Genomic DNA, 27,263 nt, shown 5'->3' with positions numbered 1-27,263 from the left:
GCATCGCTTTCAAATGACCACTTCATTCGCGCATTACGCGGCGTGAAGCTGCGTGAAGCTTTAGTACCACTTTCAGCCACTGTGCGTCGCTCTACCACTGTACATCGCTCTGCCTGCGGTCCCTTCTGAAAAAGCAGGATCAGGATATAATTGTTGCCGAGAGTAATCCCAGCCTACGAATTCAATAACAAAATAAATCATGCATAATTAAACATTACCTCGATTTAGGCTACTTGGGTATGGCTTAAGGCTTGACTATACGGTGGTAACGAAAATCGAAATCTGCTGTCTACATTATTGTCAGTGTTGGGGTTAACGCAACTACGCAAATCAAAACAGTGGTGTGATAATTGAGCCAGTAGAGAAATAACTGTTCAGAATTAATCTGTAGCCTTGGGTAGGCTTCTGCAGAAAACAATGTTGTTGCCGATTTAATACTATCTGGCTTACTTTTTTTACAGGCTACGCAATAGAGGCTTAGACAACTATGACCCACGCTTTGGTTTCAGAAATTAATTTGCCCTACTACTTGACTGCAATGTAGTCAATTGACTGCTTGACATGTCATTTTTATTTTTCTGTACAATAAACAAATACATCTGCTTTATGCCGCAGAATTACATTCATATTTGGAACTTACATAGTCCAATGCATCGTTCCACTACGTTAGTGTTTCCCAAAACCATAGTAGCAACGAACGTTCTAAACCACTATCGTAAAGTTGTGTAGTTACAACTACACCTCTCGACCTGTGGTAAAATGCTAGAAGCATAGTTCCAGGGATCTTCATGTCAAAGACGTCACTGACGCCAGTTATTTGTTTGCAAATTAATAATTATAAATATATTTAGGTTTCTAATGGATATTTACACTTCTAACCACCATACATCCATATTTTAAAATGCCCAAGGCAGAAAATACATAAATTAAAAGTCAATTTGCAGCCATGTGCACGTAAGTAAAAGTCACACACCTGCAGATAATAATAAGGTGGTGCACACTTTTTGACGAGTCAGCTGAGAATATGTAGCCTTTGATTTTCATGGACGGGGGGTCCTTGTTAGTTTACGCAAACCAAGCCAAGAAGGCTGATTCTGATTTTGATTTTGATAATATGATCTGCACAAAAGATAAACTTAGGTAAACAACGATGTCAATATTGTTGTCAACGTCTTACCCAGATTCGAGCTCTTGGACAGGGGACTGGTAACTGCTGTGCAACGGCGGCTGTCATCTGCCGGCCTTAACGCAATGCGCCACAGAAGTATGTGCAGGTGCCCGTTCACGTGCTACTAAACGTCATTAACCACCTTAATCCAGACTACTGAAGTTTGGAAACTATCATGGTCCAAACTTACAGTACTATGTAAGTACGACAGTTTTGGGAAACAACTTACATGTTGGTTAGTTGAACAATGCATCCTGTTAGTAAAAAGCTAACCTCCGTAGTTGTCCCCAGATCAGCTTGTAGGCCATTAGCAATCTGTTTATTTTATTTTATGAAGCCTACACAGTATATCACATGCCACATTCTCACTTTCAATAGACAGATGCAATAGCAATTGATCAAGTATTGAGTATAAAGCAATTAAGATAGTACCCTATACAAAAAGTATTTCATACTATCATAAAAATGTGTTAAAACGAATAGCATTTTGCAACTTGACAAAACACTGGATTAAATATCGTAGGCACAGGAGAAAACTTGTACATCCATTGGCCCGTGGGGAGATCACATGCCAGTTGCCTCTCCCTTCAGTATGACTTGTTCGGCTGTGAGCTTGTTTACTAAAAAAAAAAAACTATTGCAGATATCAATGCGTCTTTGTTCATGGGTTTGGCCTCACAGCAGAGGCTTAGACAACTATGACCCATGTTTTGGTTTCATAATTTGCACTACTTATTGACTGCAATGTAGTCAATTGACTGCTTGACAGGTTATTTTTATTTTTCTGTACAATACACAAATACATCTGCTTTATGCCGCAGAATTATGCACTTGGATAGCCTATAGAACGGGCACATTTTGGAGAGAACACACGCAAGAATCTGTAGGCTATTTGTGGCTGGTTACCAGCAAACAATGTTTAACTCAAGACGTCAAACCTTTTCTAAACAATACAAACAGAAAGGATGCAGCAGGCAGCAAATATAGAAGAGTCATTTTCAGTGGAAGAACAAAATACTGAATGAAGCCCAAACATATGAAGGCATATCTGGCAAGTTGTTATTTTTTGAAGACATAAATGGTTGGGCTATAGGCCTAGTTTGCAAGAAGGAGACATAAAGCGTGAGCATGCCACACTATCCACAGCTGTGGTAGCGGGGGGTAGGAGGATTACTGTTCAACTCTCAACAGAAGGCCTGCCTCGAAGGCCTGTGGTTTGCGCAGCCTACAGTAAGTAGGTCAGTGAGTTAGGAGTCCTCTAGACTTCTTTTAAGCTGTCTCAGAGGTGGAAAGTTGCGTCCGTTGGGGGCAGGGCCGGATTAACAATTCATAGACCCTTGGGAACAAATGCCTGATGGCCCCCCCTGCCCCCCAGCCAACGTGAATCGGGCGGTCAATTAATAGGCCTATCTGTGAGGCCAAGCACTGCATGAAAAGTGTGATTTTCGTCCCCGTAAACGACCGGAGATCTCCCTCATTTTCGGTAGTTGACGACAATTTGCAACCAGCTTGTCGCCGCTTTGTCTGTGCCACAAATTGTCGGAACCAGACAATGACGTATGTGGAGAGCTTTCAGAGTGCTAATGGCCCTAATTAGCATATGAATGCAGCGAAACCGCGGCTGGCCAGGCCTGGCTTAAATATCCTTACTCAGTATTGGATGAAACCACAACTTTCAAACAAGTAAAATCACTCGTGATTGGTTGGCAGATCCCCAATAATAATGTATGTGTGTGTATATATATATATATATATATATATATATATATATATATATATATATATATTCATATTATGCTGTATATTCATGTTATCCTATGTAGGCTACTACACTATATTATTAGGCTACCATCAAGGACATGAATGAATTTATGGAGGAAATGAACATTTGCCAGGAACATGTTTATGCAAAGAAAGAGCTTTATTAAAACAAACACAACTATATACAAAGCGAGGATCTGCCCACACATGGGTAGAGGATGATCCAAAAACTACAACTCCGTGAACTGTCCGTTTGCCTCCTCGGGGTTGTAGGTAACTGGCGGCGTTCTTTCCGAGGCAGGTCCGTTATGCAGACGCCTATTGTGCGTGGCTCTGTACTTCGGCGTCGCCTAACCGGGACTGCAGCCGCGACAGAGTTCAGAGAGCTCCGCCTCTGAAAATGACAGCGACCGTACAATCCATCCAGAGACCCCGCCAACAACGCCATCTTCTTCGTCAGACATGAGGTCTACGGTGGCGGACTTCCAGAGTTCCACCTCGTCATCTGCTAGCACACTCTGTCTCGATTCCAGCAGCTGTAAAAAAACAATGAATCAGTACTGTGCGATGCGATGCACTGCGTATGGACACAACACATCTATCAATGCACCTGAAAAATAGTCACCAAATAAAGTCTTACCCTCTTTCTTCTCGCTCGACTCCGAGCTGAACTCTTCGCAGCTTCCGCCCGCAATGAGTTTTCTGGCTGGGTATATCTAAAGCTCCTGCGTACCGTCTCGTAATACGTCTTACAGGCGGCTGGAAAACAATTAAATAAGAGTGGTATGAATAAAAATCAAACGCAAGTCACAGTAACATTAAACAAGGAGAAACAGTAAAAACAAGTCACTTACACACAATGTCGTCTTTATCAACATCGTGTAAATCTGGACTTGCAGATATTGCTCCGAGCAAATAGGAGGTCACCGCCTCATTATGAGGCGAGATTAGTCTGTGAAAACAAAATGTACAGTTATGATCGGTATCTATCCTATGGTATCTACACGTATCCATTTCCTTATAGCCTACCGCATAATGAAAGCATATTCTTTAAATCTTACCATTGCTCCGGTAGTGCCTATGTGTCTCCGAGTGAACCCTGGTAGGCTACGGCTGGCTCTGATTTTCCAAAAGCAGATGTCCATTCTCCTGGCGAGACAAGTAACCACTCATCTGGCACTAGATCCAATGCTCTCCATTCTTCCAAGCAAAAAGGGAAGTGCTCGTTTAAAAGGTCCCCTCTTCTAGAAGGAATGAGCGCTGGTGAGGCTTGGAGATGCTCCTCTCTGAATTTGCCGCCGCACACTGACTGTTGTTTATCCTATCAGCTGTTCTGGTGGAAGCGCGACCACAGTGCAACCACTGCTCACTAGAGGAAGTGTCTCCCCTGTTGGCGTGGGGGCGTAACGGTTGGACTTAGTGGTTTATTGAAGTGACCCTGCTGTGGCGTATAGACTGAGAATGTTTTGGACTGTGTAAATAGTCTACTGCTATTTTCCTGGTAGTAGACTATTTACACTATTTATAGATTATAGATTGGCTATTTCCCTGGTAGTAGACTATTTACACAGTCCAAAACATTCTCAGTCTATACGCCACAGCAGGGTCACTTATATAGGTATATATTTTTTATTCAACAAAAATATATGCAGTTTTGCATATATTTTTGTTGAATGAAGATAGTGATAAAGACAATCATTTATATATTTGCGTTGCATTGTGTTGGTGTGAAGGGAAAATCTGAATCTAAACTCTATCGACTGTTTTAAGTCAGGTTACATTATTGGAGCTTGCAGGGAACAGACATGTCATACCCAGCATCATTTCTGCCTGTTGAGCGTATTACTGGGAGTTGTTTAAGCAAGACCAAAGGCCACAGTCATGCCAGCATGCACAGTTCACTCCCCGGCCTGCTACCCTGATTTGCATTTGTATAGCTCATAGCATTTTCATTTACATGTTAAAGCTCCTCCCCTAGAATTAGGAGGAGGGGGGTCATGGGCGGACGACTGCCAAGCAAGGCCCACGTCAATTTCTGACAATTCATGGCAGTTTTCGGCATTGCCTGCAAACTGCCGCGAACAGCCATTAAACTGAACTTCCACGACAATCTACAGTGCCGCATACCGACGGAAATCACACTTTTCATGCAGTGAAGCCTCACCAAGTAGCCCGTTTGTTTACAACTAACATTACATTTAATTAAACTGCTTATAGGCTATGCCAAAATAGTTTCAACATTTTGAATATCAGTGTCGGGTGAATTAGGAAATGCCTTATGGCTGAAAGCTGCTTGGGATCCCCCCTGTCAAGCAATAACCATCCAAAAAGTTAAAAACAGATGACATGATGCGCGTCACTGACATAATGCGCAAATAATATAGCCTAGATATTCCAATATATTCAAATACATGTGTTTATTTTAGAGGGGATATTCAAACGTCATTTTTAAGCAATTTGGACAGCCCTAGTCCACTGTAGGCTACGCCAATTGTCTATTAACACCTTCCACCTAACCCCGGTGAGTGGGGGTCGCTATAATGCGTGTGAAATAGCACCATTGAGTGGACTATGCGAAATAGCCTTAAAATCGCTCCAGTGTTGTGTGCCTTCTGGTTTCTCCACCTACTGGTTTCCTTTGCACGCATGCATCGCTTGCAGCAGTTGTCAGACATTCACAAACAAGTTGTTTTAGGCGGTTTGAAGTCGCTTTTCATACGCCATGAGCGCTCGGCTACATTACAGCCACTCGGACAAAGGACATGTAAAAAAAATATATGTTTTGAAAACTAGCATTAAACTGGATTCGATCTCGCAAAAGCAACACACGCGTGACTCTCTCCATCCTGATTCCCTACTCTTTGAGCCAACTAATATGTTACGCGAATCAATTAACTATTGTAGGCTAACTATTGTAGGCATTAATTAATATTGTAGGCAACACCCAGGTAACATGTTGTCCAGGCTATCTGAAACAAGGGGTTGCCTCTCATCTACAACAACTGGTTACCTTGGGCTGCTACAGTCGTCAGTGCACTGTGCACAGTAGGCCTATGCTACTCTTTGTGGTTGATCAACTAAAAATAAAAGATGTATTTGGTGATGACGTTATTGTAGTCCTAGTAGACCTAAATTCTGAGAAATTAAATGGTATGAGAAACGATCTACATAGCGCACAGTGTTGCACGGTCTGCCTGAAATTAAGCGGTCGCCCACGGTCACGAGTCATAAACAAAATATTTTAATGATATTCGCGGGCAGGCGGGTCAGTTAAAATTAATTAAATATATATTTTCTACAAATAGGCCTACTTAAAATATCACGAGAAGGCTAGCATCAATACAGTAAAGCATCAATACAGTAAAGTCAACAGTAAAGAAGCTGAAGACGCGAGTTAAAATAATAAAGACACCCCTTCAGGAAAAGCGATATAGGCTATGGGAAATATTGGGAAGAATTCTTAAAGAAGATGACAGTAGTACAAGTTATGGTCTATGTAGGCCTACTTCCGTTTGGCTGTCATACTAAAGTATGACAGCCAAACGGGTAGCCTGCAGGAATAAATGTTATGGCACAGACTACACAGCCATATCTACCGGTATGTATAGGTTCGCGCATGCATAAAAAGTTACCTTAGTTCGTTGTGTTTGTGACTTTAAACAGTGGATGTGCTTTAGTAAATGTGCTTTGTGCTTCATTCAGCATTATAAACCAGTTCTTACGCTAACGTTTTGACCAGCAATGTATCTCTCTTGCCTATACCTTGCCTCACCATTTCTGTTTTCGAAAGAAAGATGCATGTCCATGGCCTTCAAATCTTATCCTAGTGTTCTAATCCTTGGTGGTTGCGTGCGTGCTTGCGCTCTTATTCTCATTCTCTCTCCTGCGCAAACATTATGTCCTGCATGCCTACTGCGTGTAGTTCTACTGCATAAAGTTTCGCAAATAAATTAGTTTGTTTTACAGAAATGGCCTACTGTCACACTGCATGCAGGCTATAACCAAAAGCACACATTTTGTAAATAAGCGGGTCAGATCGCGGGTCGGGTATAATTTTGTCCTAATTAATATTCGCGGTCCGAGTTGCGGTCGGGTTGATTAAAATATCGGTCGACCGCAGGCCGCTTGTGACCAAACCCGCGCAACACTGATAGCGCACCAGATAATTGTTATATTTTGTCCAAATTATGTCTGTCTATCATCGTTGCACTCGGAGAAAACCAGAATGTTTAATTTGTCCTGCGTTTCTTCTACGGCTGCAAACGGGATTCACTCGCAGTAACCAAATATTTCTTTATTAGGGCAGGGCAGGCATATTTCTGGCAATTAAATTATTTCTAAACCAGTCTGCTATAGTCTGTAGTGAAGTCTGTGTAGGGTTTTCCAGGCTCCATTTCTTTTTACGAGACACCCTGCTCACTTGAGACATCTGCCAGTTGTTTGGGTTGTTGCAGCGTCACTGGAAAAATACAAATTAAAGTCGCGTGATACCACGTGATCCCGCGTGCGGACCGCGAGGGAAGCTGGCCAAGTCGAAGCACTGCCCACTGTAATTCAAGAAGAGGAACGCACTACGACAGGCTGGCAAAAATCAAACCATTGATGGACAGCATGAAAGTCGCTTGCAGGACTTTTTATCATCCCAAACAAGAGCTTTCTATTGACGAAAGGATGGTCCCAACTAAAGCTAAAATTGGGATGAAAATGTACATGAAGGACAGGCCTCATGAATGGGGATACAAACTGTGTCTTGTGTGACTCACAAAATGGGTACACGTGTGATTTCAATGTTTACACAGGGAAAGAACCACACAGAACTGGACAGGGATTGAGCTATGATTCTGTGATTGCACTGATGAACCCACGATGTCTTGTCACTGGTTACAATGTCTACTGTGATCATTTTTACACAAGCCCCACTCTGTTCAAAGACCTATTTAAAATGAAGTTTGGGGCTTGTGGCACCATAAGAGAAAACAGAGTGGGGTTTCCAATAAATCTGAGCGTGGCAGTCTGTGGTGGATCAGAGATGGACCACTTCTATTTGTGAGGTGGATGGACACAAGAGTGGTCTCTGTCTGTTCCACCATCCACAATGTCTACACCGGAGACATTGTAACCAGATGCCAGAAGCAACAGGATTCTTCATGGGTGATGCGGCAATTACATATACCCGCATCAATCAAGGATCACAACCAATTCATGGGAGGAGTGGATCTGTCAGATCAACGACTTCAGTCCTACACAACATGCCGGAAAACATTCAGATGGTACAAAACATTCTTTTTCCATTTCATTGACATTGGACAGGTCGCAATGTCACACCTGGATTTCAGAAGAAGGCTGACAGAAGATTTGTGTGACGTCCATCTTGACCGTCTTGAACATGGCTGTGTCACCAGATCATAAGCTTCTTCAAATGCCAGGCCGCAAAAGGTGTGTGCAATGCGGAAAGAATGGAAAGAGAATGGACACTTCTTGGCACTGCCCAACGTGCCATTGTGTGGGTTGGCCTCAAGAGACTGCTTTAGCACTTGGCATTCTCAGGTGACCTCACCATAGTGCAACTGGTGTTTTTTTTTTTTTATTGTTGTATATAGTTACAGGTTCATTGCACTTGATTTTTATAAATATTGCATGTTTGTTACAAATAAATAATGGCATTTATTTCTGTAAATCACACACCACATATTTCTGTAAATTGCTCAGCCCCAGTGTATCCCTCCAACATGGCAATTACATTGCCAGATTCAGGACAGTCTGCCCTACACACACATGAAATGCATGTAGAGCTATGAGCTTGCTGTGGTGAGATGTATGTCAAAATATAAGAATTTTTATAATACGCTTTTTATATTTTAATTCTTTAAAAATCTAAATAAAATCAATGCTAGTACTAATACATGAAATGATGGTCTGGATCTGGATAGCCTAGACTCTGCTGAAAAAAACAATATATAATATGTGTGTGTGGCACTTACAATGACCAGAATAAATTCTTATGAATAAAGGTAGTGAAAATGCCCTGAAAACAGCTTAGGGTTCTAAGGGTTAATGAGTTCCTAACAAAAGTAGGCTGACATATCCTATGTTTTGGAAAGATTAGTCGTTAGAAAATTAGTTGCTAGAGGCAGCACTAATCACACAACACATGAGTACCTTGTCTCACTCGCCATAGCATGGACAATCTCTGCACCCAACTCATTCAGCAAACAAAGTAATTACCTTAATTAAGTAATTGAGATCATAAACAGTACATTACATGCAGTTTGGACACAGTGTTATAGGGACAACTTGCTTTACCTCTGAAGCGTGGATCTAGGAGAAACGGAATCTCCACAGTCATCATTACTGAACTGCACTGGTGAGGGCTGCTGTATCCTACTTGATGTCTTTGTAAAGTGGCTGACATCTGTTTCTGGTTGTCCACAGGAATAATCTGTTCGTCAAAAAAATTGTATTCAATAACATTTCTTGCCTGACTTGCCTCTTATTTCCTCAACATTAATATGGTTAAACATACTATTGATGGCCAAGAAGCAATGCATCTTAAGGCCCAATCCTATTTCTCACATTTACCCCTACCCCTTACTCTTTGAACCGAACTGTAAAGTACAGAAAGGTTGCTGCTGGTTTATTCACCACACATTGACATGGAAATAACTGTAGCCTATTCACTCGCATGCTGTGATAAAAACAATTCTAGTGACATAGTGTATAGGGAATGCTTATTGTAACAATTCAAGATGAGCTATGAGACAAAAGTTCACACTCGGTATCATGTTTCAACACACTTTAGGTCAATATCACACCAAACTTCTCCTTTAAGCTGAGAATGGCTGGCAGGCTACTGATCAGAATGTCGTTTTTCCCGCTAGTGGGTCAAAATTCGGTGACATTCAACCTGCTTAAGGGAACTTCCTCCAACTTTACTTTGACCCCGATAATTACCGCATGCTGTTATATTTCTATTTGGAAGTAATATCTGCTAAAATGCTGTTGTTTCTGTGTAATAATTCAATATTTCTCAAGACAATAAAGTTTACTTTGACTTTGTTTAGGTACTGGGCACAGTTATTAATAGGCAACCTAGATGAATTACAAAGACGTTAAAAAGGGAAATTACAACACATTGTGGGCTCAGATGTTTAACCAAGAACTAAGATTATGCATTCCGTATTTTTGCAGAGCATTCTGGCTGAATGTCCTGGAATATGTTGGGTGATCTGCTATCTGGAGAGATGCATTTATTCTCTGTGATAAGTAAAGAGCACACCAGGTGGGCCAGACAGTGATTTCCATTCAGTGTGGTTGCATCTTCTCATGCGCAGTTCATGCGCACTGTGCACACACCGTCAAAAAACTTTGGTGACACAAAAAAAATGAGGTGGTAGGCCCCACAAACCATGTTGATGACTAAATTTGAATCACAAGCACAATGTGCACTTTGTGCATTGACCGTGGTTGTGGGAGTATGCCAGTTTCTTAAGAGTTTGGCATAACACTGAAGGCTTCTCACTCAAGTCAAATGTAAAATTCCATGACCGTTCCCTTACTTTCCCTGACAAAAATAAATAAATAAATAAATGGACTGGGATGAGACAGATTTTTTTAAATTAGGGTATCAGGGCAGGACAGGAGTATTCTTGTGGGAGTGAGACAGTGAGTGAAAATCCACTCCACTCTCACCTTCTACCATGCAGATAGGCAAATCCAATCTGAGCAACAACAACAACAAAATGCTGTTTCTAATGTCAACATAGTGGCCGATGCCCAATGAATGATTCAATCCTCATTTATTTCATGTGTTATTTTGTCTACCAATTCTGAATTATCATTTTTCAGACTGTTCGTTGAGAGTTTCTCTTTATTCACAAATAACCACTCATACTATAGCATGACAAAAAGATAATTTAAGCATGTCTAAAAATGTTATGCTTCATTACTCACTATCTTCATTTTTCCACCAACTTGAAATACACAGTGATTTTCTCTTATTGCATGAACACAATACCTTGTTTTTCTTTTCCATTGGAAGTCTCATTCAGATCTGTGACGGAAGCAACTTGAAGAACCTGACAAATGACATTTGCTAACTTAGTAACTTTTTAAAGTGAACTTTATTCACTTCTTTAACACTTCTCAAATAACAACAAAGGGCAAGACATGGTAAAATGGCAAGATGTGGCACAGCAATTATTATCATATATCTTCATGCATGCATACATTTCACTTACCAGCTGAGCAAAAGTTGTCCCTTTGAGCCTCTTGAAAAGTTCATCCTTTCTATATCTGTAATCTGCTTGTTACAATAGAGCAATAAATTAGAGCAATATTTGTTTCCTCTTAAAAGATAAAGGCTAGCTCAGGTAATGAATGGATGGAACTAAACCCTGAGCAAAATGGCACAATGGTGATGCCCCAACAAGTTATCCCGTGAGATACTAATAGCATTTCAGTCTATTAATACTGTTGTACTTTCATCATGTGTTTAAAACGTCAATGAGTGTCTCTTCTATGAACTTGATACTAAGGGTAATCAATGTGAAACACAAAAACACACAAAAGCAGATAATGCATTTTATATAAAACAAATTAAGAATGCAGCATTACATACTTTTCTTCATTTCTTCAAGTCTCTCCATTTCCTTGGTCAGGCTGCAGCCTATTGAAAACCAAACAAACAGTTGTGCTCATAAGTTTACATACCCTGTCCATACATGCGAAAGTTGACTAAAAAGAGTAATGTATTGTAAATAAATAAATGTTCTACCTTAAAATACAGGGGCTCATAAGTATACATACCCCTATGTTAAAATTACCATAGAGGCAGGCAGATTTTTATTTTTAAAGGCCAGTTATTTCATGGATCCAGGACACTATGCATTCTGATAAAGTTCCCTTGGCCTTTGGAATTAAAATAGCCCCACATCACATACCCTTCACCATACCTAGAGATTGGCATGGTTTTATTTCAGTTAGCCTAATAGCTGGTTTGATTTGCATTGAGAGATGATCTTATGGAAAATACCCCATGCCAGGGTATGTGATGATGTGGGGTTATTTTAATTTCAAAGACCAGGGGAACTTTATCAGGATGCATAGTATCCTAGATGAGAGTATACCAGGGAGGCTACATCAGGTACACATTGGCTTCATGTTGGGGTTCTGTTCACTCTGTTGCGACTTATTTTTCGATAATGACAATACATGACATAACACTCTGTTCAGTTTGTTGAAACATTACTATTTTCTTTGGTTACAGTAAAAAGAAAGTCTGCTTGCAAGTTCAACTGTTCTCTAAATTAGCGGTGGACATTTACAGTAAACATCTGTGTATCATCCTACCTGTATCCAGTCTAGACTTCACATGCTGATAACGTGGATTTTGAGGAATCCTTTTCTTCAAATACTGCAAAGAAACATAACTTTTAGCAAAATGTTTTAACCTTTTTTTCAAAAGGTTTAATATAAAGGTTTTTTATGCAGCCCTTGCCACTTAATCTACTAAACCCCTCTTCTACTGCACTCTTTACCCCCCATTAATGCACAAATAGGCTGACACCAGACATAATTTCACTGCATTTCTTACTTCCAGTAACTATATGCATGTGACAAACTTCCTTGTATCCTTGTATAATAAAAAAAAATCCAGAAAAGAGGAAAATGATGACGAAAAAATCCAGGTCAGTTGGATTTCTAAGTTAGTTGGTTTGAAAAATTAAGCAGTGATATGAGTGTGGATGGCAAAAGTACAGTAGAGGGATCTTTGGATGGATAATTCTGAGTGTGAATGCACTTTTAATAAATGCATTACCAAATACATAAGCCAATGGTGTCATTAGTTTGCTAAATCAAGCTTTGTTGTATTAAGTAAATTCACCTAAAAGGTTCTCATTTCCCAATAAACCTTAAAGCCCTTGCCTGCACACTGCTTCTAATCCTGACTCTAACAGTGCACCTTTAAGACTGACTACCCTATTATTTATGAGAAATTATGAGAAAACACCTCCTTGCCTCACTCAGCCCTCTACCTTCTGAAGCATGGAAATTGGTTTAAAACAAGAGGTATTAAGACTATGAAGGACATTAAATAAAAGTTATGTTTTGAAAGTGTTAAAATTACTGGCCATTTCTGAAAAAATCTCTCTAAATTGAAGTTAAGACCCTCATATTTAGGAAACAATTTGATTATTAGCAATAAAAACATAATATCTACAAAAAAAAAAAAAAAAAAAAAAAAAAAAAAAAAAAAAATCACCAATCGTCAAGTCACTATAAAATGAGAAAAATGCTATGTCTGCCATTTTGAAAAGAAAGTTTGTGTGCTCTGTTAATCACACACATATAATTGTGACATCACCAGAAAGCCCAGGATGTCTTCGAGAGTGTAGTAGGACTCAAATAGATGGCATAACTGTGGCTTGACTTATCATAAATCAGGTTTCTCGGCAAAGTATACTTTAAGGAATTTGGTCTCTGCATTCATCCCATCCATGAATTGGTGAACACACAGACCACACAGTGAACACACAGTGAGGTGAAGCACACACTAACCTGGAGCAGTGAGCTGCCTTGCTACAGCGGCGCTCGGGGAGCAGTGAGGGATTAGGTGCCTTGCTCAAGGGCACTTCAGCCGTTCCTACTGGTCGGGGATCGAACCGGCAACCCTCTGGTTACAAGCCCGAAGCCCTAACCAGTAGGCCACGACTGCCCCAGGTCTTAGATAAAAGGTTATAGGTCTTAGACTCATGTCCCCCACAGCGGTACAAATGAATTGCTGGGTCTTTGGAGGATATGCTCCCACTCCAACACAACATTCAATATCACTGCAGTGCAGATGACACTCAATTTTACTTGCCATTAACAACTAAAAGTGCCTGCACTTGGGAAAACCTGTTGACTGCCTTAATGACAAATAGTTGGATGGCTACACATTTCTTACAATTAAATGAAAAGAAAACAATAATTTTTGGCCCGTCTAGCTCTGTTGCTAAGCTAAGCAATGCACTTGGACCACTGGCTGTAAATTGCCACAGTGAGGTCAGAAATCTAGGTGTTTAATTTTGATAAACAAGTCAGTAGTGTGGCTAAGGGAAGCTTTTTTCCAACTAAGAACAATAGCTAAACCAAAGCCCTGGTTCTCGCATAAGATACTGTAAGATAAGAGGACAAGATAAAAAAAATACTTTATTCATGCCGAAGGAAATTTGACTGTGACGATAGCACCATTCTGTGCATTAAACACAACCATAAAAGTAAAATAAGTTTAGGAAAAAATAAAATAGTAACTAGATGTACCGCATAGCGGTACAAAATAAGACCGCCGCTCAGTCCTGTACATCTGTTCCCGCGAAAATAAATCACAGTAATCAATTTGTCTCCATCTTCTACTCCATCCCCCACTCTTTGACACTTTTGTGTATGCTTGTTTAGCATGCCTGTGTGTGTGTGTGTGTGTGTGTGTGTGTGTGAGGGCCACACAGAAAGTAGCCTACTGGCGCTACAAAGGTGAATAGATTAGCCAAAAAATGTGTAGCATTGTTATAAAACCTTTAAAATTTCTAAACAAATCACAAGTAGGGCAGTTCATCACAGTTCATCCATTGCAACTGGATTGATGAAAGCTCATGTACACCTGTAGGCTACATCGAATTTGGGAAAAGCAGAAGGTATCAGTTTTACTTTTATTTATTTATTAATAAACAGAACAATCCCGGTCAGTTCCATGCCGTTTTCAACAGCTATCAAGAAGAGAGGTCATGCCATGGATTCTTCTACATATGCAAGAGTTTAGTCATCTTTAGTTCATATGATATTCAACTTTGTCAATGCACAAATTAAATACCAGTAGTCTAAAACGAAATGCAGTTTTACATCTAACCAGTGGTGCAAATAACACAGATCAAGCTGGGTTCACCCAGCCTAGTCCATGTTAGGCGCCCGATAGAAATATTGTTTAATTTTGCGATTGAGATATCCACGCTCTGGCGTCCCCTCTGTGACGCGTTCGCCCCCCAGTTCCAGAGCTATTCTAAATGCAAAAATGCATAGAGGGAGTTATGACAAAACCGTGACTGTTAACAAACTAGATTTTAGAAAGCTGTTAGCTTTCCTAAGCTATAGCCTATAAGGTACAAGCTAGGCCTATTACACAACATAAATTGTCACTAGGCTATGCTGGCGACCCAAATAAAATCTCCTTTGGGAACCAATGGCTTGCAGTATCAAGCGGACTTAAGCTGCCACCTCTTGGCAAAAAGTTGTAATACATTTTACGCAGCTGCGTGAATCACGGAAAGCGAGAATGAAGTGGCCACTTCTAAATGAGACCCACTGTACAGTAGCTGAAGGTCTGTAGTGTGGCTAAAGAAGCCATAATGAATGTGTTATCATTGTTTGGATACTTCACACACACATACTTTTTAATCGTATAGACTACCACTACCAAGCTGGAATCAAAGCACATCAATTCCCCTCTCCTAAACACGCACTTCAAACAAAGAAACAAACAAACATCTCAGTCTCACACATGTATAGATAGGCAAAACTGTATCAGACGTAACGTTGGTAAATCATCCATCGCACAGAATGATTTTTGTAGCACGTGAAACAGGTACAGCCCTGCCCTTGATACATCTCTCGAAGTGTGCTCTAAAACATTTGGTTTAAATGGAGATGTTGATCATCACGGGTGTGTTAATAAATCTACACTGTGACGAGTTTACACAAATTATTCACTTTGACGAATTTATGTAGTCAATTACGTCGTCTCAGCCCTAGTTACTTTACTTTGAGCCATGCTCTTCCTTACTTGAAACACCTTTCAAAAATAGAGGATTGAAGTAGCCTAGTGTTGTTTGGGAATGAACGTTAGCTCAGATGCTTTTTGACTTTTTGTGGTCTTAATGCAACATTTTACAAAGCACTGACAGGGCCACCAAGGACTGTGAGCTAATCAACAGCAGAAAAAACTAGACTGCATTTCCGGCGGGAACTGCGAAAGTGTGCTTGCCCTGGTCCGGTCACCAACGTGAGCAGACAGTGACATACGCTATGCTGAACCTGGCTTGATCCAAGCATTCTAACAGTGCCTTTCAGTGTTGGAGCAGTGGCAATACCTCAAAAGCTCTATTCAACTCTTGCCTTGCGGGGTGAATGCGGTTCGTTGCCTTTTACCTGTGGCCTGCCTTTGAATTTAGCTTCTATGGCTAAAATCAAATCAATAAAATAAAACAACAGCAGTGATTGGCTGCAAAAATAAATAATGTCACGTCTTGCACCTCTCAAACTGGGCGATCAGGTAACCTAGAGAAAATTTGAAATTATGAAATATGACTAAGGCATTAAAATGCTGCTTGTTTGTCAGGATACTTTTTCACTGATTTATTTTAGAAATATGAGCTATGAGAGTGAACGTTATATATTCCATCCCCTAATTCTGTTTTACTGGTTTATTTGACAAATAATCTATATGGATTTGCTCTATAAAAGACCTTATGTCTGTTTGGGATTGTTTTGAGAGCCTATTGATGTATGTCCACAACATTAGTGATGGGTTTTTTTTGTGTGTGAATGTATTTTACTTAACTCATTGAATGTAGCTGGATACTCATGAACACATGTCTCTAATAGCTACAATAGGAGTAATTTTAGCAACACCGTATTTTGTGTGGCCCATAACGACCCAGTGGATCATGAAAATGTGCCAAAATTCACATTCCTTGCTTGTTGTTGGTACATTAATCCCATTCAGTTTGCCACTTATCTGAGATGTAAGAGTTCAGTATAGGTTTAAGGTCTGGGGCAGGGATTTGACATTCTGTGACTTCTTCATTGAGGGCTTGCTTAGCAGCACTGTCCGCTTTCTCATTTCCCCTCAGACCAACATGGCCTGGGACCCAGCAAAAAACTACACTCAAGTTCAAGGCTAGTCGTTCTAAATGGATGGTTGCTAAGGCCAAAGGCCAGTTATCTCTGCCGTTGTCAAGCGGGCATATCCTAACTTTATCTTATTTTAAACATCTCTATTTTACTTAGCCTACTTCCATACAGTGACTCCTATTAAGAAGTGGCCACTTCATTCGCGCTTACCGTGATTCACGCAGCAACATTATTAAATTAATCTGTCACCATATGCCTATGCCAACGTTTGCAAAGAGGAGAATCTTTTAATTTGATTCACAATGAAACGTTACATTTAATGTACATGTAAACAAGGAGTAGGCTAGTTTTGGTTGTTGTTGGTGGTGGTGTACTGCATCCCTTAGTTATGCCTACAATGCAAAATTGTTCCCTCGTGATTGTTAGACGCATTTCAAAACATTGCGACGTGAAATGCCACCACAAAACATTGTTTGTGAATCGGTCTTATTAGGAGTCCTCGCTTAAGCGGTCACAGACTCAGGGGCTACTTTTAGGGCTAAAATGCTTCCTGAATTACTCTTAGTATAAAAAATTAGGAGTCCTAAAGTTACGAGTGACGAAGTTACGAGTACAAGCATCTCATCTCAAATGACCATGGCATTACGCTTCAAGCAACATAAATCTCATTAACGTTACAGCAAATATCTCCTCCCTATGACCTAGCTAGCTAGCTTCTAGCCACACAAGAAATGAATGATGTTAAAATCTCCGCTTAGCATTCTAATAACAGAAGGGGCACATTTATGTGGACCACTACATCATGACTCATTATGTTTGTAACGTTAACTGTATAAAACACTTACTTTCATAAAGGAAGCACACCATCCAGCACATACACATGGAAACCGATATTTTAGGTAGCCTACTTGGCCACAAACTCAAAACGTGTCTCTCTGAAGCTCTGTTCTAGAATCTTTGCTCTGAAGTCTGTCCCCGTTGCTAAGCAACATCAAATAAGCTAAATGACAGTCTTCCAGTATTAAATGTGTACGTGTGATTACGAATGGATGTGTGTGGTTTGCAATTAGAATAAACAAGAAATAACATTTCCAATAATTTCCCATGATAAATTACATAATGTTTGCACCTTCCTTCCTTGTGAAGCTCACACTAATTCCACCGCATTTAGTGAAATGTAATACAACGTTGCCACCTAGCGTTCAGATGTAGGCTATTTAAGATTAACATGGCATTTCCTGCTTATTCTTTTGTCAACACCATGCTTTTAGGAAAAAAATATTTTTATCATAGTTCCCTCTTCAATGAGCGATTACCAGCTCGTTTTTGTAACAGAGATAGCTGTTTATTGTCCCTAGGTTTACAGAAACACCTATTCATATTAATACGTAGCCTATGGAGTGCTGCCGAGCACTGTTCATTACGGCCCAGAATGCCTTGCATGTCTTTACAACAAAACATCCCAGTAAAACCTAATTTCCCGTAAACATATGAATTTGCATGCTTGTAACATTTTTAATAATACTCTCCCATCATATTTAAAAATAATGAAAAATTTAATTTGAATACCTGAATGTGAAAACAACTCTATTATGTAAGCTATACATAACTACTGTTCTCCTTGCTATTTCAGTTCGTAAGTCCATACTATCCCATGGCAGAGCAAGGATTTCATGAGTGGGCAAGGTTGCTCGGAGACATTGTGGCTGCCCAGAGGCATTGAGCATACTTGGAAGGCATTGTGATAGAAGGTGAATGGTGCAAAGGTGAATGGTGAGAGTTACCAAATACCTGTGGGTGGTTTGCAAAATGATGGAAACTTTTGGAATATTTCTTTTTTTTTTTAGCTTATGCACCCTCACATTGGAGTCCCCAGTTCATATACAAAATTTGGTATCGATATGTGACAGTGTTCCTGAGATATGGACGACTTTCGTTTGGCTGTGACGGGCAAACGCTTTCGAAAATCAAAAATCCTTCTGGTAACTTTTGTGAGGCTTGGTCCAAGGATAATGTACGTCAAGTTTAATTGGCGCTCGACCAAATTTGTGACCTGTGAAAATTTAGTTTAAAACTTTTCTGTTCAATCCAATATGGCGGATCTAACGACACGCCCACCTGACGCCATCTTCGCGACCAACTTACACCGGTACTGACCGGACGTTTTAAAGTTGGAACGGTGTCTCTGTCTCAAAGGGCCTAGGCACTAGAGCTGACAAAAAATGAGGGAGACGGGAATAATAATAATAATGATAATAATAAAACTTAAGAAGAACAATAAGTGTGCTTGCAAGCAGAAATCTCCCAGCCCAGTGTTTAGGATGCATCATAGACAGGTTATCTTTCAGGTATTTTCCATTAAGCTACGCTAGTGGCGGTCATAATAATAACTAGAAAATGTAATTCCAAAGAATTACCAGTGCATGAAAATGTAAAATACAGTGTTAAAACAGATAATGCAGAGATAGTGACAGCTGACAATTACAAAGTTACAAATAATTTCTACAGTTTCAAAACGTGATACACACGTACAAAACTTTTGAGTCTAATATTCTTCCATACAACCCACCCAATGACTCTTTGACTAATTACTAATTAATTTGGACCTATAGCCTAATAATAATAATAATAATAATAATAATAATAATAATAATAATAATAATAATAATAATAATACAGGGTCTACCCCAGCATTAAAAAAAAAATCTGGTTGCTAAACACACTATTTTAACGTGATTTGAGGGGGACAGGGTTAAGGAATAAGCTACTTAAGACATGTTACAACCATAGCATGTATTTGTGTACAAATCATCTCTAATTTATTTGGTTATAGTTTGTGATTCACATTAACTGTAAGCCATCTCGCAAGTTCATACTAAACGTTTTTGCCAGGTACCATAGACAGGGCAAAACCCAGAACGATCTGATTAAGGTAACTACCAAACTTTTCTCAATTGATTCTATAGTACTTTTTCGTGTAGAATCCATTTCTGCTTGGGACATTTTTATATCACGCATAGTTAATGAGATAATTTGCATATTTGAATACATTTCACCTTTACAAGAACATCATGGCAAAGCAATTATGAATGTTTTTACGTAATTAGTGCACATAGTGCACTAATTAGCAGAAATAAAGGGTATGGATTGTCCCACTTATGTTTGGGTGACATTTTATGATAGAATATTCTTTAACCAATCTCTTTCAGGTGTAAAGGTATCTGCAGTGTAATATTGTACACCCGAGTTTTTCGCCATGCGCGTCTTTCTTTTATTCAACAATGCGCTCAGGGGTATGGCAATTAACGACCTAAGGTGTGGCCTGGCACAAGATCTAAAAATCGCTATCATACACTATCTAAAAAGCATTGCACTGACCAAGAAAAAAACTGTTTTTTAGTGAGGTGCATATGGAACACAGCTGAAGATGAACTGTCACGAGATGTAAGCAGCAACTCTTCTGCAGGATAAATGTCCTTTAAATGTCCTTTTGGTTTTATGTTGTCATTCAAACATTATTGGGGTAAGTGTTGCTTTTTTCAGGCTATGTTTTCAATGATAACCCATTGTCAGTCAATAGTGAAAGTAATTAACTGTGTATCACTTTTTGTCTTTGACTATGACACCACGGTGAAGTTAGTTTCACTTTGCCAATGAGTTCAAATTATAGACGAGTGCAGATGTGTGTAGGCTATACTCTGCTAGGTTTTAGTAAAGCATGGTTTAGTGGAATACCTGTTTTCCACTAAACCAAGTTTTCCATACGGTCTCGGGTGCAAGCAGATTCCTTCAACTGCGCCGCTGACTATCAAAATACCATTGCTGTTTGAAGTTGCACTGCTTGCTGTTAAAGGGAATGACAGATGTCAGTTTCATTGGTTTAAAGGATGTTACGCCCCCATGATCCTCCTCACCCATGACTGTGATTAAGAAACATAAGACCAACATTTTTGCTCTAGGCGCCGACGTTTAATAACAAAACCTTCTCCAATGTGGACTGGACAAACCCCGAAATTTGTTTAAGCTTTACGCCAGTGACCATGCCTTTTAGATCGCCAAAATATAGCCCAATATTTCATTTTTTCCATTTCTTCTCTGTCCAGTGTAGTCTCTGAGCGGCTGTAAGGGAAGGCAAATGACAGGTAGCAGCTTCCATGGTAGTATACATCCACAGCAAACACATCAAATGATAGGGCCCTAAGTCTTTTGAGTGGACAATCTTAACGATCGGAAACACAAGTAGCATATCAAACGCAAAACGCAAGTAGCTTTGTGGGTGGATCTCTGGGCAATGTTGCTATTATACCGCCGGGATAAATGACTCTTGTGCCCAACGCAAATCTAAAATGGGTTGGTCTGTAGCTACATTACTCATAGGTGTGGTTTGGGCGTCACATGCAATAAATCAATCAGAGAGTCATCTCACATTCCCTTTAAAAGCAGACGTGCTTGTCCCATGGCGGATTGCTATTATAATGGCTGATTTGCCAGGTGCACGCCAGGAGTGGTTCACAGCTGATGAGACCGACGTTCTCGTCAGGGCCGTAAAAGACAGAGAAATGGCATTGTATGGGGATGGGAGAAACAGACCCAAATTAGCTTTGGTTAAACAGGCGTGGGAGGAAATTGCCACAATTGTTTCCATGGCTGGCATTTTTCTTTTTGACAACATGTAAATAAAGAAATGTCACAAAGACATACTCAACATATAAAGTTTTGAGCTTACTCTCACTGAACCACGAGGTTATGAATGCATGGTGATATTTTTGCAATGTAGTCTAACATTGGACCGAGATTACTTTGCTTCACTCTACCTCACTATAGACGATGCAGCTCTTCTGCCAGATAAGCGCTCCTCTTCCGTGCTGCTGCTGGGGCATTTGGGTTAAATGGCATCGGCACATGCAGTTCAACATCACGTCTCCAGGCACTCTAAGCGATGCTGGGTAACGTCACTTCTGTTGACTTTCAAACAAAACAGAAAGCTAGCTCGCTACTTCCTCCCCCTCCCTCCTGTGCTGCTCCCGTGCAATTGAAACTCTCCTAAACGCGCATCACATCTGTGATTTGCTGGAACAGTTTGTTATGTTTTTATGGCCTAGGTTTGCCCAGGTTGTTTTTGTTGCCGTTTTTGGAGCCTGGGCTGTCCACAGAGATCGTGTTTTTTACAGTGTATTCAGGACACAGACAGCTAGCGGTTGGTTAGGTGATGTTTGCAGTGAGTGGCATAAAATATTTTAGCCTAAAAAACGTGTGGCATCGCTTAGAGCACCTTTAAGTCCTCTAATATTTATTCATTTATGTCATCAGCACATCCATGATTAATGGAAATGTTGTGTAAAACACAACATGCCACAAAGAATGCTGCGACTTTTCGCGGACTGTACTGTAAAGTGCTACCCTGGAAATCCAGAGTTCTTGCGAAAGCACAATCTGAATTGTCTCTGTGAGTAGTGTTGCACGGTGTATTGATACTAAAAAGGCATCACGATGCCTTCAAGCAAAAAACAATATGATTTCCGACGTTTTTAGAATCGATACTTTGTTAAAATAATAACGTTCTGTGTCTGTGAACTGCTGCTATCAAGCACGCATCTAGGCAAGTGGGCGTGTCAAGCAGGCAGCTCTGAGTGCAGTGAGTGCGCAGGCAACATCAACATAGTCTTTCCCGACAGTCTTCTTCGGCCTTGTGGATAAAACAAAAGGTGAAATCTGGAACTACATCGGATAGCCTACATCGCGAATAGTGAAGGCAAGCCATCAGGTACACAGAGGCCCGTTTGTAAAATACGTTTCAAAAAGTAATTTAAAAGCAGTAGGCTACGCATGGAACTTGGCTAAACACCTCGCAGACATATCCCAACATTTTTAAAGAGTTCAAAGAACGACAGGTATGGTTCTCTGGGATAAAGCGAACCATCCTTCATCAATGAATTTTGACGTGACAACGAGCTGTAATGGCCTAAAGATTAGCCCCCTCTGCATAGCTTTTAGTGATTTGCATACAGTAATTTCAACACTGACCTTGATCTAGCCTAGTTTGGCTATTTAAAGCTACTTTATTGCCAAAACACAACACAATGTAAATGAACTATAACAAACAATAAAGGACCTAGTCATACAAAGTAGGCATACTATTTTACTGACTATAAAAAATAATAATTATGTAGGAAGTTTAGAAGTTTAGAACCTAGAATTGACCTGCACACTACAAAAGTGCACCGAATTCAACACAAATGACTCAATACACTTGGAGGAGGTATGAGTCCTTTCTTTTCCAGATATCTTAGGATTTCGCCGTAGTATCGTTTCAGTATCGAGCATCGTTATATTTATGGCAGGTATCGTATCAAAGTCATAATTTTGGTATCGTGACAACACTATCTGCAAGACACTCTGGCAACGAGTAATAATGCACGTTACTTTTACCCCTTGCATCGCAAGGAACCAATCACGTCGGTGTATCTGATATAGGGGGGCCCTGAGGCAAGCTAAACAGATGACAACAGTGCTGCAACGAATCAGTCAGTAAACATTGGTTGTAGTGTTATCCAATTGCGTGCAGTGAGATTTTCAAATGCATGCTTGGTGCCGCCCCTCAAGTTGGGCCATTTTCATTATTCGTGGCCAGACCCTTAATCTTTCTAGATTACCAGGGTCTGGATTTTCCAGGCTAGTAAAGTGTCTCCTGACCTATCCAAACACCTGAAGCACATCTTCAGTATGCCGAATGTTCGTTCAATTACACGGCATGTTTGTGTGTGTTTTAGATTAAATAGCATTGCCAGGAGATGGCAGACATCTGTCACAGCCTGACGGGTCAGGCGTAGCTTACGCCTACATTCCTCCTCACTGAGGGAGAGATAGGTCTGTCTGGGCCGGCAGACCCTCTCCCTCCTGCATCTAATTCTCTGTCCCAAGCCGTACTCCATCTCACTGTGCAATAGAAAGATTATGAGCAAGCGCATCTTAACCAAATTGTGGACACGCTACATTATTGCCAAGCATGCACCCTTAAAATAGCATCTGAAAAAACGCGCCACTGACTTTTTCCTGGTCTGTGGCGGAATTGTTTTCTGAAACTGCAAAATAGCACCAGGGAACGTTTGCGCCGGAACACGCCTCCTCTTTTCTCTGAGCCGTCCCCGGGAGCGCAAGTTCATTCCCTAATTTACCGATGTGCGTCTGTGGAGGGAAAATTCCACTGTATTCCACTCGAATGCAAAATAGGAATGAAACAAGCGCTTGTGTACAAAGTCACTGTGCACTGAAAATATGACCAAAAACCTTTAAATTGTCATAAGATTTTTTTGACATAAACCATTGCCTCCTACTATGCAAATGTTACGTTAGCTGGACATACCAGTCTTGATATGACAGCTAGCAAATTATGCTGATGGCAATACTGGTTGAAAGGTACATTTCATAGAAATGAATGTTGATTACCAATTCACATTGAATGGTAAAATGTTTTCTTTTTTATTTTATTATTACTGTATACTATTTCTATTTAGTATTACTAAAATCAGTGGACAACTGCAGGGGATCGGAAGATCAGTTACAATACAGCCTCAAAACTAGAATCTATTTCTTCACAGACCCATCCTCGCATGCAAATTAGTTGATAAAATGATACCCATATGCAAATTAGCTCTCACAAAATAATTCACACAGTGCATATTCACACTAATTAGGTAAAAACATCCATACTTGCTTTGCCACAATGTTCTTGTAAAGGTGAAGTCACACATGAAGGAAAAAGGTAAAAAATGACCTAATTTGCAAAATGTAACTGCAATATCCTATCTAAAATCATACTTTTGTATGATCAGTTGTTATAATTTGAATATTATTTGGGCCTAAAGTCATTAACCTATCTACTTACAGCCATATTATCAATACATTTCTTTATTATGCATTAATAATTAAATGCACTCTGCAGTCCCGGTGTGGCTCTCCTGTGTGGTCCACTCCTGTAGGCAACTCTGCTCTCCGCAAGAAAGTCTTCCATCAACACCTCATCACCATACGGACTATGCCTGTTACTGCTACTGCTGCTGCTGCTGTTGCTGCTGTTACTACTGCTCCCGTCACTGCTGCCACTGATTTCAACTGTGCGGGCTCTGGTGGAGAGGCTAATCTCTGCCGGGTAAATCTCTCTAACTGAGGCCCCTTCCAATGACTCTTCTTTGGCTAAGTTTGCTGTCTTAAATGCTCGCTCTGTTTCCAACAAAGCATTTATTCTGAATGACCGTTTTACGTCCCACCATCTAGACTTTCTGTTTATCACCGAGTCTTGGCTCTCTGGTGATGACCTTTGCCCTGCTCACTGTAGTTTTTTAAACTCACCTAGGGTCTCTGGTCGTGGTGGTGGTCTAATTACAGTGTTTAAGAACAGTTTTAAATGTAGAATTGTACCAACTGATCTGTTTTCTACTTTTGAACTACAGCTGTTTAAGATCAATGCATCTGTACTTTGTGCCTTAGTCTACCGTCCACCAAAAATTAATTGTAATTTAATTTAAGCATTTGCTGAACTTCTATCTTTTATGGCCTCTCGTGCTGATAAGTTATTAATCTTGGGGGACTTTAACATCCACATATACTGCCCATCTAAACCTTTGGTCAATGAGTTTTTAGGCCTTGTGGACTCTTTTAACCTTGTGCAGTCAGTTATGGCCCCAACACATCAGAAGGGTCACACACTAGACCTAGTGTTGTCCTCTGGTTTCTCAGTTTCCAATGTTAAAATAGTTGATACTGGTGTGTCTGACCATTTTATGATTTTATTTGAATCTTCACCGTTTTGTCCCCCCCCTCCACCCCCCCTCGTCCTACTCCCTTGTCAGAGCTATTAATTCCACCACAGCCTCACAGTTCACTAATACTTTTATGCTCTCTTTTTCACTTGCTGTCTTAGATTCTCTTTCCACCTGCACCGACACTGAGGATCTACTTACTCTTTTTAATACATCTTGCCTTGCCACTCTTGATTCTGTAGCTCCTTTAAAGCAAAAGCGGTGTAAATCCAATAGGTCAACTACTCCTTGGCTAAATTCCACTACCTGTTCGCTCAGAAAGGCTTGTAGGAAAGCAGAGCGAAAATGGAAAAAAGATAAACTACAGGTCTCCTATGATATATTTAGAGATTCTCTTAAGGCTTATCAAATCACTGTCAAAGCAGCAAAGGCAGCTTTCTATGCTGAGCTTCTTCACAAAAATGCTCACAGACCAAAAGTGTTGTTTAACACAATTAATTCTATCATAAATCCTCCTACTACAATGTCCTCTCTTCCTGCTACAACAGACACCTGTGAGATGTTTCTCAATTTCTTTATTGACAAAATTGACAACATAAAGTCTCATATCACACCCTCAATTTCTGATCCTGCTTTGTATCAGTCTGTAGTTTGCCGCCTCCAACAATTCCAACCAGTCTCTTCCTCACAGTTGTCAGACGTGGTCTCTCATATAAAGCCCTCTTCTTGCCACTCTGATATTCTTCCATCTCACCTTTTCAAAGAAGCTTTTGTGGCTATTTGCCCTTTTATCTTGAGCATCATTAATAGCTCCCTGGCTAATGGAGTAGTACCCTCTGGCTTTAAACACGCTATTGTGCAACCTCTCCTAAAAAAACCTTCCCTTGATTCCATTGATTTGAAAAATTATAGGCTCATTTCTAAACTGCCCTTTCTCTCTAAGATCTTAGAAAAAGTTGTTCTGTCACAAGTCTCTTCGTATTTAAACACTTCTAATATCCTTGACAAGTTTCAATCTGGTTTTAGACCACTTCATAGTACAGAGTCTGCCTTAGTTAAGGTCCATAATGATCTATTGCTCTCTGTTGACTCTGGCTCTTGTGCCCTATTGGTCCTGTTAGATCTTAGTGCTGCTTTTGACACCATTGACCACAAGATCCTTTTAAAACGCCTGGATGTTGAAGTTGGTCTGCAAGGCACTGTATTAAATTGGTTCCGATCTTACTTAACTGATATATCTTTTTCAGTGCATTTAGGCAATGCTTCATAGTCATCTGTTCCCAAGTCTCTTGGCCCTCTGTCTGTTAACCATCACAGTGTGGTCAAGAACCTAGGTGTTTTCCTAGACTCTTCTCTGACTTTTAATAAGCAAGTCAATAGCGTTGTCAAGGGAAGTTTTTACCAACTTAGGACAATAGCAAAGCTCAAGTCTTCTCTCTCCTACAGTGATTTAGAAATCCTTATACATGCCTTTATTTCCTCTAGGCTTGATTATAGCAACTCACTGTATGTACAGTGGGTCCCAGTTAAAAATTGACACTTCATTCACGATCATGGTGAATGGTGAAATGTAAGTACAACTGCAGCCGCTTGGGGGCAGCATAGTCCGCTGTGGAGTTCCACGGTCGAACCAGACGGCGATTCGACAGCAAGGGCTGTGATTGGCCGAAGTTTTCAGTGCGTTTCTCTGT

At 40.3% G+C, this 27,263-nt stretch overlaps 1 protein-coding gene and 1 long non-coding RNA gene across 7 annotated transcripts in view; both read right to left on the bottom strand.

Moving 5' to 3' along the window:
- cep41 (centrosomal protein 41) overlaps positions 1–27,263 on the bottom strand; it is an 84,691-nt gene that overhangs the window by 28,884 nt on the left and 28,544 nt on the right. For 4 of the 5 annotated variants that reach the window (XM_048256829.1, XM_048256825.1, XM_048256827.1 and 1 more), the window contains exons 3-7: positions 12,278–12,341; positions 11,547–11,594; positions 11,167–11,231; positions 10,944–11,004; positions 9,233–9,368 (exon numbers count right to left, since the gene is read on the bottom strand). In XM_048256829.1, the coding sequence (XP_048112786.1) occupies positions 9,233–9,368; positions 10,944–11,004; positions 11,167–11,231; positions 11,547–11,594; positions 12,278–12,341 (374 nt within the window). The remainder of the gene's footprint in view (positions 1–9,232; positions 9,369–10,943; positions 11,005–11,166; positions 11,232–11,546; positions 11,595–12,277; positions 12,342–27,263) is intronic. The other variant, XM_048256828.1, reaches the window with a different exon arrangement.
- LOC125303223 lies at positions 3,328–4,391 on the bottom strand. 2 transcript variants are annotated; one of them, XR_007195036.1, is made up of 4 exons: positions 3,991–4,391; positions 3,784–3,881; positions 3,570–3,688; positions 3,328–3,465 (listed from the first exon to the last, which is right to left on the bottom strand). It is a non-coding gene; the product is annotated as an uncharacterized LOC125303223 (long non-coding RNA). The 2 variants fall into 2 exon arrangements; XR_007195037.1 differs by having other exon boundaries at positions 3,788–4,390.

Source organism: Alosa alosa, chromosome 11 (genome assembly GCF_017589495.1).
Source record: "Alosa alosa isolate M-15738 ecotype Scorff River chromosome 11, AALO_Geno_1.1, whole genome shotgun sequence".
NCBI lineage: Eukaryota > Metazoa > Chordata > Actinopteri > Clupeiformes > Clupeidae > Alosa > Alosa alosa.
Note: the sequence above shows the minus strand (reverse complement) of the source record. Positions and strands in the feature narration are given on the sequence as shown.